At 37.0% G+C, this 14,053-nt stretch overlaps 1 protein-coding gene across 2 annotated transcripts in view; it reads left to right on the forward strand.

Moving 5' to 3' along the window:
* Window positions 1-14,053, forward strand: part of Sirt1 (Sirtuin 1) — a 60,015-nt gene that overhangs the window by 18,815 nt on the left and 27,147 nt on the right. For both annotated transcript variants that reach the window (XM_083131459.1, XM_083131460.1), the window contains exons 4-6: window positions 138-259; window positions 9,792-9,914; window positions 12,494-12,687. In XM_083131459.1, coding sequence (XP_082987585.1) covers window positions 138-259; window positions 9,792-9,914; window positions 12,494-12,687 — 439 coding nt within the window. The remainder of the gene's footprint in view (window positions 1-137; window positions 260-9,791; window positions 9,915-12,493; window positions 12,688-14,053) is intronic.

The raw sequence follows: 14,053 nt of genomic DNA on the forward strand, positions 1-14,053 counted from the left end.
AAATATTTCTTCTATCATAATGTCTATATCTACTTTATAGTGAATGTTTGTGCATTTTTTAAATTTGTGAGTCTGAATTTGCAGGCCCTGATTGTTGTTTCTTGTGTAATGTAATCATTCTCCTCACTATTTTCTAGGATCAATGAGTTGGGTTCAGAAGCAAATGGTTATGGGTGCAAATCCCAGAGAAGTGTTAGTACATTTAGTTCCAGAGGGGACACACATACCAGTTCAACTAGATGATGTTACATTGTGGAAGGTAATAATAATACTTAAGTTTCTGATTTTATATACACAATATTTGGTGTTATTTTAAGTATATAGCTATGGTGATTTAAATAAGCATGACAATTCATTACACATATATGGGATGTATAAAATTCAGGCAGCTTAATTTTGTGAAATCTACTTTATATTTAATATTTAGTTATTACATAAGTACAGTAGAGCGTCGATTATCTGAACGTCTGTCAACCGAACGACCGCTTAACCGAACTGTGTACTCGCTCACTTTCAGATATCTGTAATGAAAAAAGTACGTGACTTAGCTGCTCGTAAGCGTGTAGGCTTGCTTAGACAGACCAAAATAAAGGATTTTTTTAAACGTTAATTTTGTGTACTGTGTGTATTGTTCATGCAAAATGTGTATGTAATATGTACATATTTTTGTTTAATAAACTGTACCACATACTATATATTCCTACTAAAGTTGCCTTTGTACGTTACTTTGTAATACATACTTAAAGAGATGCCTGTTTTTATGAATAAATTTACTGTACAGTACTTCTTTTTGGCAAATAAACATGTACAGTTCGATTATCCGAACAAACCAGTTTTCCGAACACCCATGTCCCCCAATTACTTCGGATAATCGACGCTCTACTGTAGATACATGTCATGTGCTAAAGTGACAAAGTTTTGTGTAAATGCAAATTTTATATAAAATCAATTTTCTGCAAATTTCTTCTCCCTATACTATGCTTCAAATACAATGTTTTCACATGAATACTATGGTCCTGACTTTTTTTTCTTTCAAAAACAAGTACCCAGTGAAATAACTGATAACTTACTCCATTGATATAACATTTCATAAAACAGCCATATATGTGTATATTTTAATAACAAATAGCCTGAAGCAAAACTGACTTGAATGATGCATTCTTCTCATTAAAGTATCTTGCTGGCATGTAGAGTTGGAAGTGGTCGAAAAAACTGCTTTGTTTTTTCTGCAACTTTTTTTTTCAGCTTTTTTCTCAAAAGTGTTTGAAATGGATGAAAATACATTACTTGACTGCATTTTTCTTTCTCCATAGCTTTCTTTTATCTTTCTACTGTAAAAGGACACTCATTTCTAAATTTAAAATACAACTTTTAACATGGAATTCATAGCTAGACAAAAGCAGTAGTTGCAAAAATGCCGGGATTTTATCCGAGTATTATCTCCATATTTCTGTAGGCTCATTAAATATATATCTACATAGTATGTATACACCCACGTAACTTAGAAGTGGTTTTGTATATGTTTTGTAAATAGAATATAATACTAGTATACTAATACAGTAGCGGTAGTCAAGGAAACAACAACAGGAACCGGAAGTCAACCTAACAGTGAAGCATCAAGTTGCCAAGTGGATGGTGGCAGAGGCCACCAAAATTAATAGAACATTTACAAGTAGGTTTCGCGAATATATCTTTAGTAACTCGCTTATGGTTTATATAATTTTCAATATTTGAATTTGGCATATGAAGCAAAAAGAAAGAAAATATTGCTAAATATTTTAACACACTTATCAAATGTACCCTCACTGATACTGTATCTAGTATCAAACCCTTTACATTTACATTTAGCATAAAATATGTATATGTATTCTGCCTTTCAAGTGATTTATGTATATGACAGTAAAAAACTTCTTACCTCACGTGCCATGTTAAAAACAAAATACACACAAACAGAATGTTAATAGTTCTTCCAAGCTTTCGATTTCATCTCAGAATCATCATCAGGGCTGGTCGAAAGATGATGAAGTTGACGTAGTAGATGTTCCGCTGGAACTGGCGTAAAGTAAGATAATAAATATTTGTCGTTCTTTTGCCAATTCTATAAATATCAACAGAGACCGTCATCACACACAGAAATGTTTTGCAAGCATCTCCATATCTGTCTTTTATCTAGGTTTTTTTCTTACTTCGTACAAATACTTTTGACACCTTAGTAACTTTTTCTCCATACTGAACATTCATGCAGAGAATCATTTTCTTTTTTAATGTTTTAATAATATCAGCATAGATAAAGTTAATACCCAATGCACTTATCACTTTTTGTATAAAAGTTACGGATGTACAAAGTCTCAGTTGCGTACCTTTTAAGAAATGGCCAATATATGTCTTCTGGTTGCTCCATCATGTAAAATTATTTATCTAGTTCCAAAATATGACCTTACGAACCTCTAAAACCTCAAATGAAATAAGTTGGCCGCTATTGGTAAAAAGTCAAAATTTCAATTTTTCCCCCAAAAAAGCCTGCTTTTTTGCAACTCTACTGGCAGGTGGCCATATATATTAACTGTTCAACTTTAAATCATGCCACCCCAGTTTCTGGATTTCAGTCCTGGCATGGGCATTCTTTTTTAGTGTCCATCAAATCATAACACTTCCTTATCAGTGAAATTAACCAAAAAGTCTCTCTAAATAACAAAATTACAAAAATGAAGTAACTTCGTTTGAGAAAGATGCATCCAAAGTTTGAAGCTTAACCTTCCAAATATTACACACTCAAATTTAACCTTTTGTTTACCACATATCTTTTAAAAGATATGTTGTCATGTTCTTAGTTTTGCGGAATTACGATTTTCTTCTTTTATGTTATTGTTAACACATATACTGCACCGTAAAGACTTGCATGTCTTGTTCTTCCATAAAAAGCAGGAAAATGGCAGCTTCCTTTGAAACTGAGTCAGTGGCGCACATATATATCATTTGGGGGTAAAAGTCATGTTCTATTGCTCATATGATAATAGTGCAAATATTTTCTTGTTTCAAACATGCCTGCGATAATTTCCATGTGCATTTTGACAATGTCTGTACTTTTTTGTCCATGGAGGGGCTTTTTTTTTCATAAATTTTGAAATTTTCCGGTTCCTCCCCTCCCCTATACACTCAATGTGCATAAATTTTATGTGGTTCGAATCTATGGTTCATTCCACGTATATCGGTACTTCATTCGTTTGTCTAGGGCAATTAACCTCCGATGTACATTAACTCTGATACACTTACTATTCATTTATCTGCGATGGATTTCGCCACTCGTCTGGTGGCTTCGTCAGGTGTGAACTGTCTTTCATTTTCACTGTCAGTTTCCTTCTGGCGTTTTTGCAAGGAAGACAGCTTTTTCCACAGAGGCTATGATGTCCGGCACTGGGGGTTTCTTTTCCTGTAGTGCAAACTTGAAGCCGAATTTTAGGATGCATTCAAACTCACTGGGGAATTCGCAATTGGATAAGTTTATGATGTTTGGGTGGATGTCTGGCTCGTGAGATGCAGGGAAGGGTGGGGGTGCAAGGGGGGGGGGTTGGGTTCCAGGTTCCACCAAGCCTAGGGAATTTTATTTTGAGAGTGAAGAGCTTGTCGTATGTGAATTTTCTTAGCTTGCTCTACAAGATTTCGTCGAAGTTCGAACAGCCCATGTGGTTGCTAAACTCGTTGCTAAACGAGATGAGTGGCGAAATCGATCGCTGAAAAAAACTTTAGCGGAAAAATGAACCACCAAACTGATATCTCCGATCTACAGTTGGTTCAAGGTAACTCTCCATTTAGCTGAAATCCGAGGCCACATTTGACACGAATGGCAAAGTCAACAAGTATAATGTTTGCATTTGGGGCGAAGAAAACTCCCATTCCACACTCGCCAAAAGTGGGTGTCTTCTGTTCCATGTCCAAGAATCATCTTCATGGACCGTTTTTCTTTGAAGAAAATGTGACAGGTGATGATTATCTGCAAATGCTTCTGACCTGTCTCATGAATACACTCATTGTAAACGAACATGAACTAACTCTTCATTTTGCAACAGGCACCAGAATTGAGAATGATGTCAAAATTCACAGAAAAAAATCCCAAAGATGCACATTATCTTCAGAAGCTCCCAAATTTGTCACAATTAAAATTAAACTAGGGCTGAGCCGATACCAGTGGTATCAGTATCGGTTGAAATTTTTCAACCAATACCATTGTTTTTGACTAACTAGAAGGGTGGCCAAAACCAACATTTATTTATTTTCACCTTTTCCAATTTACATTTTGCTTTGAAGAAAAATGAAAAAAAAAAATTATATGCATTAACAGCAAGTATGTAACAAAGATGCATACGCAGATCAGACTCGCGGTCAAGTATCTTGCAAATCAAGGGTAACGAGAAATTATCCCCATCCTTCTTGTTCCCACAGATGCGGTCTCATGTAACAATAATCCCAATGAGGTCCCTGCAGCCAATGAGGCACTTGGTGTATTGTGGACATTTCTCTATTTAGAGACCTCTCGCAGTCAAAACAGTCATCGCCCTGTGAGTGGTGCACGTATTGCTGGAAATTCAAGTACCTAGGCTAATCCCCCATTTTCTTTCCAACTTTAGACTTTTGTTGTCCCGACCTGCATAACTGGATTGCAACAAGCGTGTTTCGGCACAGGGAACTTGGCAAGGGTATAATTTTATTTGAACGACAGTTGATGGCACTTACTTTCTGAAAACTGTAGTAGTGGGTTTGGATTTCCTTCCATGCCAAGGGATAGTACGAAGCATTTAATACTTTTTTAGAAATAATTTGCCGAAAGTTTATATGTCAAAAGAAAAGTCAAGTCGGAATATCACTATACTGAAATCAATGAGCTGATATATAAGCAAGAGACTGGCAAGTTATCACTCTCTCCTTACATTTTGTTTATTATTTATTAGGGATGGGACCGATTAATCAGTACTCTATCGGTATCGGCCGATATAGGCATATCGGTGTATCGGTTTATCGGTAAAATTACCGATTATTTTACCGATCCGATATGTCGATAAATATCTTATAATTTAGTGCAAAATTCTGCCATTTTGTTGTAATTTTTATGGACAATCTCGATGCCCTACTTTCTAAAAAAGTAATTGTCTAAATATTCAACTTCTTTTGCAATGCAGTCACCTCGAAACACACATTTGTTAAGGAGATCAAGGAACATTTCATGTTCTTCAAGTACTATATCTAATTTTATATCGGTACTTTATTGGTATCGACCATAATTTCACATCGTCCCATCCCTATTATTTATTATTCTCTTTGTTAAAGGACAAAAAAGAGACAAGGTGAGGTTTACATTACAGTTTTACGTCGTGTCCGGGACTGGTAAATCGCCAATTATTCTTGTGTGATCCCTTAGTCTAAAGGAGGTTGAAGAGGCATGATCTCATTTTTCAACATGTTGGGGGGGGGGGGGGGGGACGATCGCCTTGCTCTTAGCTTCTCATAATATTTTTCTCATATTTGAAACATATGATCGATTGATTATCACTGATCTATAAAAAATCTGTAAAGTTGTGATTCATTGTTACAAGAGAGAGTATCGTTTGGTGGGTTAATTTTTTCATCGCCCCTTGTCAAAAATACATATCTACAAAATGTAACAATACTAAACACTCACACACACACACACATGTAATAACTAGCCTTTGTTATTTTAAATTGGAATTATGCAAATATAGGTATCCGTCAGGGCATCGGTACCGGTTCAAAGTGGTATTGGCTCAGCCCTAAATTAAACTCTACTACGAGAGGGTGCTGGTAATTTCTTAGCCTTTGCAAGAAACAAATGAGACAGAGATGGGAATCAATTTTTTTTATTCAACATAATCCCCTCTGAGGTGAACATACTTCCTAAGTCTTTTCTCCAGTTGTTGTAACCCCCCCCCAAAAAAAAAATTTTGGTTGGTTCGCAAACCACGTACGTACAGCATCCTGTGCCTCAGAAAGTGACCCAAATCTGACCCCCTTCAGAAATTTCTTGAGATTTGGAAATAGGAAGTAGTCAGAGGGGGCCATATCTGGTGAATAAGCAGGGTGTTCCAAAACTGTGAACTTCAAATCCGTTAATTTTTGCTGGGCAATGCCTGCAGTGTGTGGAGAGGCATTGTCGTCCAAATACAGAATCCATTTGTCAATTTTCCGCGTCGTTTGGACTTAATTGTCTGCTTCAAATTATCAAGAAGTGATGAATAATATGCCCCTGTAATAGTTGCACCCTTTTCCAAAAAGTCAATTAGCTGTACACCGTCTTTGTCCCAAAAAACACTGGCCATCACCTTGGCTGCCGTCTTTTGCACACAGGCCTTCTTTGGGCATGGTGACTCAGAGTGGGTCCATGCCTTTGACTGTTCTTTTGTTTCAGGATCATAGAGGTAGATCCAGGTCTCATCCTCAGTCACCAATCGATACAAAAATGTGGACGCATCCTTTTGAAAATAATCAAGAATCACTTTGGATGTCCTCACCCTGTCACGGTGCTGATCAGCGTTCAAAAGTTTCGGGATCTACTTTGCTGAAACCTTACTCATACCTAGATGGTCGTGGATAATAACACCAACTCTTTCACGGGAGATGTTTAGAGACTCAGCAATGATTTTTAGTGGAAATTCGCCGATCTTGAAGAATTAGATCATGCACAGCATCGATTACTTCCGGAACAACCACACATGCTGCCCTTCCTGTGTGTGGCTCATCATCTGTGCTGAAATGGCCGGTTTTAAATTTAGCTACCCAGTTCTTAACAGTGGCATATGCAGGGGCATGGTCCCCCAAAGTCTGTACTAACGTGTCATGTATCTCCTTGCCGGACTTTCTCTGCAGGAATAAAAACTTTATCACCACTCTATGGTCTTTCACTGTAAATGTTGCTTCAGGTGCTGCCATCTTTCAGTCACATCTGAAATAAAGAAAAACCATTAGACGTACAAATATAATTTTCTCTACCAACAATATACAGACATTAAGCTGCAATTTAAGACCAAATTCATGAAAATACGACAACATGAAGGGGTTAAGGAAGGCTAAGAAATTACCAGCACCCCCTCGTAAATACCAGTGACATACCTCAAGGCTCATGTAACATTCAAAACATATCTCTAAGCATTACCTGAGGCACAGTATGATCCAAAAGTTGCACACTCCAGGACAATGCTCAATGTGACATATATGTCACAGCTCACCATTAGTGAACACACCAGCATCAGATGTACAGGGTGATTCATAATTCCATCTAGTGTTTCAAATGTTTGTAGTACAAGAACTACATCAAAAAGGTGCATATCAGTGCATAAAGAATCTCTCCAAGTTTGCACTCATATTAGGCCCCCATCATGTAATTGTAGATTTAGCTGCTAGGTGGCAGTATACAGCAGTTAACGCAAATATGGCATGCACTGGTGAACACAAAGCGTTATGCATCTTGGAATTCGCTGAATGTGAATCAGTTGTGATGGTACAACCTACAGACAAGACAATTCATGCATGGTACAACAAATTCAAGGATGCAAAATAAACAGGCCAGGCAGGAACTAGATTTAAGGTTTGATGTCCACCACGTCACCAGGGGTACACATATCGAGCTCTTGTATGGTATGTACCAAACTTGGAGAGATTTTGTATGTACTGATATGCACCTTTTTACTGTATGTGTTATAGTTCTTGTACTGTAAATGTTTGCAACCCGAGAGGGAATTATGAATCACCTTATATATTTTACAGCCAGCATTTAAGGGTTAATGTACTGAATGAAAGTGTGTGTGTGTGTGATGGGAGTTAAACAGTAATATATTTTATTTTGGAGGTAACTACAAGGACCAGATACGAGGGTCACTATTTATATTTTGAGCCTTGGCAACACTGATTAAAGTTAGGCACGATTTGACGTTTGCACGGAATCGTCTGGCATTATTGACCATAACGTACTTCAAATGTTTTGTCAATAGCTTCATTTGTGTTGTTTATGTTGCCTTGGAGAGAGCGCGACAACAATAAAATGGATTTAACTCGTGAACATTTTCGTACGATGATTTTTTACGATTTTCGACGTGGATTATCAAGACAAGAGTGCATCGATCAACTTACTTCCACATTTGGCGATGAAGCCCCATCCTTTGCCACTGTGAAACGCTGGTATAACGAATTTAATCATGGCCACCATTCGCTCACCGACGAGATTCGCGAAGGTCGTCCAAAATCAGTTGTTGCTCAAGAAAACATTGATGCTGTGCAAAACCTAATACTGCAAGATCATCATTTGACATACTGTGAGATAGAGGCAAACATAGGCATTAGTTCCACCAGCATATATAAAATATTACATGATCGTTTAGCTGTGAGAAAGGTATGTTCTCGTTGGATCCCACACAATTTGACAAAAACTCAAAAAGACGCGTATATAAGATTGTAACAGGTGACGAATCATGGATATATGCATATGAGCCAGAACGGAAACAGCAGTCGACTGTATGGGTGTTTCAAGATGAACCCAATCCAACAAAAGTTGTTCGCGCTCGAAACACATCGAAACAAATGGTCACCTGTTTTTTCTGGAAAACTGGTCATGTGGCAACTGTGCCTTTAGAGGAACGTAGAACGGTCAACTCTGAATGGTACACAACAATTTGTTTGCCAGAGGTCTTCAGTCAAATACGGAAAACAAACAAACGCCGTTGGATCATTCTTCATCAAGACAATGCCATCTGTCACACATCTCGTCTAACAACCGACTTTATGAACAGTAAAAAAATCGAATTGATGGGTCATCCACCGTACAGTCCTGATTTGGCACCCAATGACTTCTTCTTGTTCCCGAATGTCAAGAATAAATTGCGTGGACAACAATTTTCGTCGGCAGAAGATGCCGTTGATGCGTTCAAAAACCATATTATGGAGGTGTCTCAAGAAGATTGGAAAAACTGCTTTGACAAATGGTTCGAACGAATGCAAAAGTGTATTGACCATAAAGAAAAATACTTCGAAAAACAATAGAGCAGTTTTCAATGCCAGATTCCTGTTTTTTCATTGTTAGGCTCAAAATATAAATAGTGACCCTCGTATGCTTATACAAGGTGGTGCAAAAGTCATCACCTGATTTTCTTAACCTATAGCTTGGGTTTTAAATTAAACAAAGTAGGTTTTTTTGTGTCAAACTTTTATTGATACTTGTAAGTTTTATGTCCTCAATTTTTAAAGATAACATCCAATAGATGAAATGATAAAATTGTGAGCGGTCAAATCGGGGGACCTGGCCGGCCATGACAAATCACCAAAACGGGATATTTCTCTGCCTTGAAAAGTGTCACGCAAAAGAGGTAATGTTTCACAGGCGGTATGTGGGGTATACTTATTCATTTTGGCGCACAATAAATTTCGTGAGTATCTTCTATTTAACTGACAAAACACTACTGATATAAACAACAATATCAAAATAAAGGTCAGTTCAAATAGGATGATGACTTTTGCGCCACCTGTTACTTGTATGTGTGCACATTGAGCACAGTGGTGTTCGTGGAATAACAAAAACTAACTGCAGTTTGAGTTCTGTTCTTGTGCATAACTGAAATCAAGAATGTTCCGAATTGGCTAATTAGGTTGGGGTTTCATCTTATTTAATGAACTTACTTTTATATATGTGTAAGGAATACCTCTTCATTGTTTGTTCTTAGAATTGTTTGTAAGTTGTAAACCATTAATATCATGCTCTGTATTTTTACGTCTTATATCCTTTTTAATTTCAGATTATTGTCAATGTTCTTAGTGAGCCACCTCATCGTGATAAATTGAGACACATAAACACATTAGATGATGCTGTTCGGTTATTGAAATGTTCAAGTAAAATTATAGTTCTTACTGGAGCTGGTGTAAGTATTGTTAATAAATGTTTGTACTGACACCCACTAACATTCAGTCACTGGCAATACTCAGTAATTGGCTGTCAGAAAACCATGTACAGTCACAGACACTTCTGGATAACCCATTCAACATTGAAGGGGTCATTACAACCCAGAAGTGTCCATTGCTATACTTGGTCTGGAAAGAGCCAATTATTGTCTAGTGATTGTAGTAGTATACACTCCGACCTCTGCTGCAGAGTGGTTAGCCCACCATACTATGATGTCAGGGGTCCCGGGTTCGAATCTAGACCTGGGCATGGGTGTTATTTTTTACCCTTCATCAATTTCATCATATCACACGTCACCAACTTCACAATTAGTCAAAAGTGGCAGAAAGGTGAAGTAAAATGAACCATATTAATCAATCAAATTCATAGTCAGAAAGTAATCAAGTATCAAGTCATGGGTCCTAGGTTCTAATTCTTAAGATCTGTATGGTGTGTGTTACGTAAGTAGAAGCTTCTCAAGGTTAAGTTTCAACCCCCCTCCCCCCATTCCTCACCCATCCCTCCTTTCTCAATTAAGTTATCAGTTTTATATGACACTGGAATATACAACTCTTGGTTACACAATGTTTCACCATTGATTTCATGTGACAACCCTCAGGATCAAGCAGAATGATAGCTCAAGCTTTCTTGTTCAAACAAGAATAGAATTAGCTTTTGAACAATCCTCACTCTCATGATCCAATTTTCTGATTATGTGAACATTACAATTTTCCCTGTTACTACTACTACTACTGCTCAATTACAGTAGATACAAAAGCAATAGACTGGATACAGTGAGTAGCAGAGCATCTGGGGGGGGGGGAGAAGATAACAATGGTTACCAGTTGCTGATTATTTTTTAGGGGGTGGAGAGCTGGAGTGCATGCCCTTCACCTGCCTATTAAAAGATAACAAGCTTTAGCAGGGTGGCTACTCACCAGGAATTCCAGTAATTCTGTGAGAATTGTTGTCTGCATTAATTTTTCTCTAGACATGAGGCAAGATTTTCACAGTTTAGCTTTTATTTTTATCGAGGAAGGAAAAGAAGGGTGCGTGGAAAATAGAACAAAATTATCTCAGTTTGTTTATTTTGTTAGTGTCATTTGCAGAATAATCTATCTGACGGAAGATTATTGCAAGACAAGATATCTTGAAGTTGATTAGGTAAATTTGAGTTTGAAATTCTTATACAATCAACAACTTTTCATACTTTAGTATATCCCGTAACATTTGTAACTTGTGTTTCTAGATCTACATAGGCTGATTTTTTAGTAGTGGCAACTATGCTGTAGCAACACCGTGCAACGAAGCCAGGCAATGTCGTTTATACCAAAGAAACAAACCCTCCCTCCTCACTCTTTCCACCCCATGCCCGTGCGCAGTGACAACAAGAACAGAGCAGTTGTAGCGAGCGTTCGCGGACTGCAGTCACGATGTTTACGAAGCAGGAGTAGCAAAGCTGGTTAAAAACTGAATGTGCTAGAGGTCGCACAGCACGTCAGTGTCACAATGGACTGCAACAGGCTTAATCCCTAAAAAGAAGGAACCATTTCGTGTGATTCGCTTCCGAACAGTTTGAGATATTCTTTTAGCAGTAGATCGCTCTCTTCACGCTATCAACAGATTAGGCAGTGCCAACGGCATCCGATGGCTTCCACATCGCTGGCAACACGTTGTACATCGAAGGTCTGTAAAACTTAAAACCGTGTATGTATGCTGTGTGTGTAGAAAGTAAATTGTTGCCACTACTTAAAAATCACCCTTTGTATTTTGAGTGTGTGAGTATGTGAAATGGCAAATGTAAACGCCACACCTTAAATTTCTCAGATACCTTTGAATCAGACAGACCCTTTATATTGTTAATATATTTGTGTATGTGAATGATGAGAGGTGGTAATAGGTGAGGTTGGAATAGAGAAAACATATGCTTGTACCCTTGAATTAGTGGAAATTTCACCTTGAAAACTGGGAATTATACTTGAATTTTATCATGGTTCTACAATAGCTGCCACCCTGTGTAGTTTTTGAACTGTTGGTTTTTCAATTATCTCTAGTGACTTCAAAAATGGTTAATAACATTATATGTGCACCCCTTTAGAACCTCATTATTTTGGTATTACAATCTTAAGCTTAAAATCAAGTTTAGTAAAAGATTTGAATGATGCATGCACGCAATCTACATAATCTTTCCTGTTTTGGTATGGTAAATACAGTTAAAGTATTTTGTAGATAAAGTTCCATATTTCTGAAGTGGAGTTTTTAGTGGTGGTTCAAGTAACTTCGAAGGACTACTGCTTTCATTAACCTAGATGCCGTAACTTGTGTTAATGAAGGCAATTGTCCTTCGAAATTATTCCGACAATCACCAAAATTTGCAACTTGGAAATATTGAATTCTACATGCACAATATAAATCTTCCTTTTCTTTTCCTCATGTATCTGATGATTATAGCAGCATTTTGACTAAACACAGCAGCATTTATCTTTCTTTTTCAATGTTTAAAAGATCAAATTGTAAAGTTACTTGTGCTGAAAATATGTATTTTGCATCTCTTCTAAGGTGTCAGTTTCATGTGGAATCCCTGACTTCCGAAGCAAGGATGGAATCTACTCGAGGTTGGCTGTTGATTTTCCTGACCTTCCTGATCCACAAGCCATGTTCGACATAAATTATTTTAGACAAGACCCAAGACCATTTTTCAAGTTTGCTCGTGATATCTACCCAGGCCAATTCAAACCTTCACCATGTCATAGGTAAGGAATTGCTTTCATTTTAAATATTGTTTTGCATGTTAAATATACAGTTTTTTATAGGTTATTTGTATTATAAATGTAACAGGTGCAGTTGGCCCTATAATGCTCAAGATAATATAGGGTTTGTATGTGGTGGGTTTCTTGGGGGGGGGGGGGGGCAAGGTTCAGCTTGAGGCTGTTCTTCCACCTAATCCATGTCATGAAATACTAGGGATGTTACGAAGCTGAAAATTTACCGATGCCGATGCACTCACCGATAATTTTTGGAACTGATACCGATGCCGATATTTAACCGATTCCGATTCATAAGATTATTAAACAGAAATGGGATGTTATTTTCAGCATGACAAAAATAAATTTGCTACGTACATTTCTATTGCATATCATATGTATATACATATATATTCTCAAGAGATGCGAATGTACATTTGCAACTACAAAATGTTATGTGAACCTTTAAGAAAAACATGGATTCTCAAGAGATTAAACATTAGTACAGAAGCAGTTCTTTGAAACGCAAAATGAATTTCTGTCCTGCCAGATTCAACTTCAGAAACACAAGATTTGGACGCACTTCAGGAAGTAACCTACTTCTTCTCTTATCGCAAATCTGTTCAGCAACACTGAACACTCAATCACTGAATACTGATGCAGCAGGTATGCCCAAGTATTTTCTCAGCACTTGCTTCAGGTTTGAATACTCATTTTTGAATTTCCAATTCAACAGCAGATCCTGGTTCAGCAATGTACTGTTTTATTTCCGATTTATAGTTAGGTTGATCCTCTGAATGAGTTTGCAATAATTTTATTACAAAAACTCTACAGTAATGACGAATCATAACCAAATTTTCAATAAATCTTACAAAACTAGAATATAAAACTTATTAGAAGGTAAAAACTCTAGTATAATCTGTAGCGGTTTAAATATCGGATTTTTGCCGATTCCGATGCCGATGTGTCAATTTCGGCCGATTTTCATACATCTGTAATCAGCTTCGGCACATCCCTATGAAATACATTTAAATGTACATTTGTTTTATGTTGTGACAATATTAATACAGTGTAATTTAAAATGTACAATTTAGCTACAGAATATTACTGTTGATCAATTAATTAATTGTTTTATATTATATGGATTATATCATACGAACAAAAAGAGAATACTTGAAAATAAGATAAAAGAAGGAGATATAAATAGAAACCATAACATAAGCATACAATTAATAATTGGGAAAAGAGAGACGCGGTAGTATATAAATATGGAGAAACTAGTACTCACTTATCCGCGAAACCGTTTCTTCTTCGTTCTATCAATTTCAGTGGCCACTGCCACCATCCTCGTTGGAAATTGCTGTACTGTTCGAAC

This window comes from Lepisma saccharinum, chromosome 11, assembly GCF_977018435.1.
Source record: "Lepisma saccharinum chromosome 11, izLepSacc3.1, whole genome shotgun sequence".
NCBI classification, from domain to species: domain Eukaryota; kingdom Metazoa; phylum Arthropoda; class Insecta; order Zygentoma; family Lepismatidae; genus Lepisma; species Lepisma saccharinum.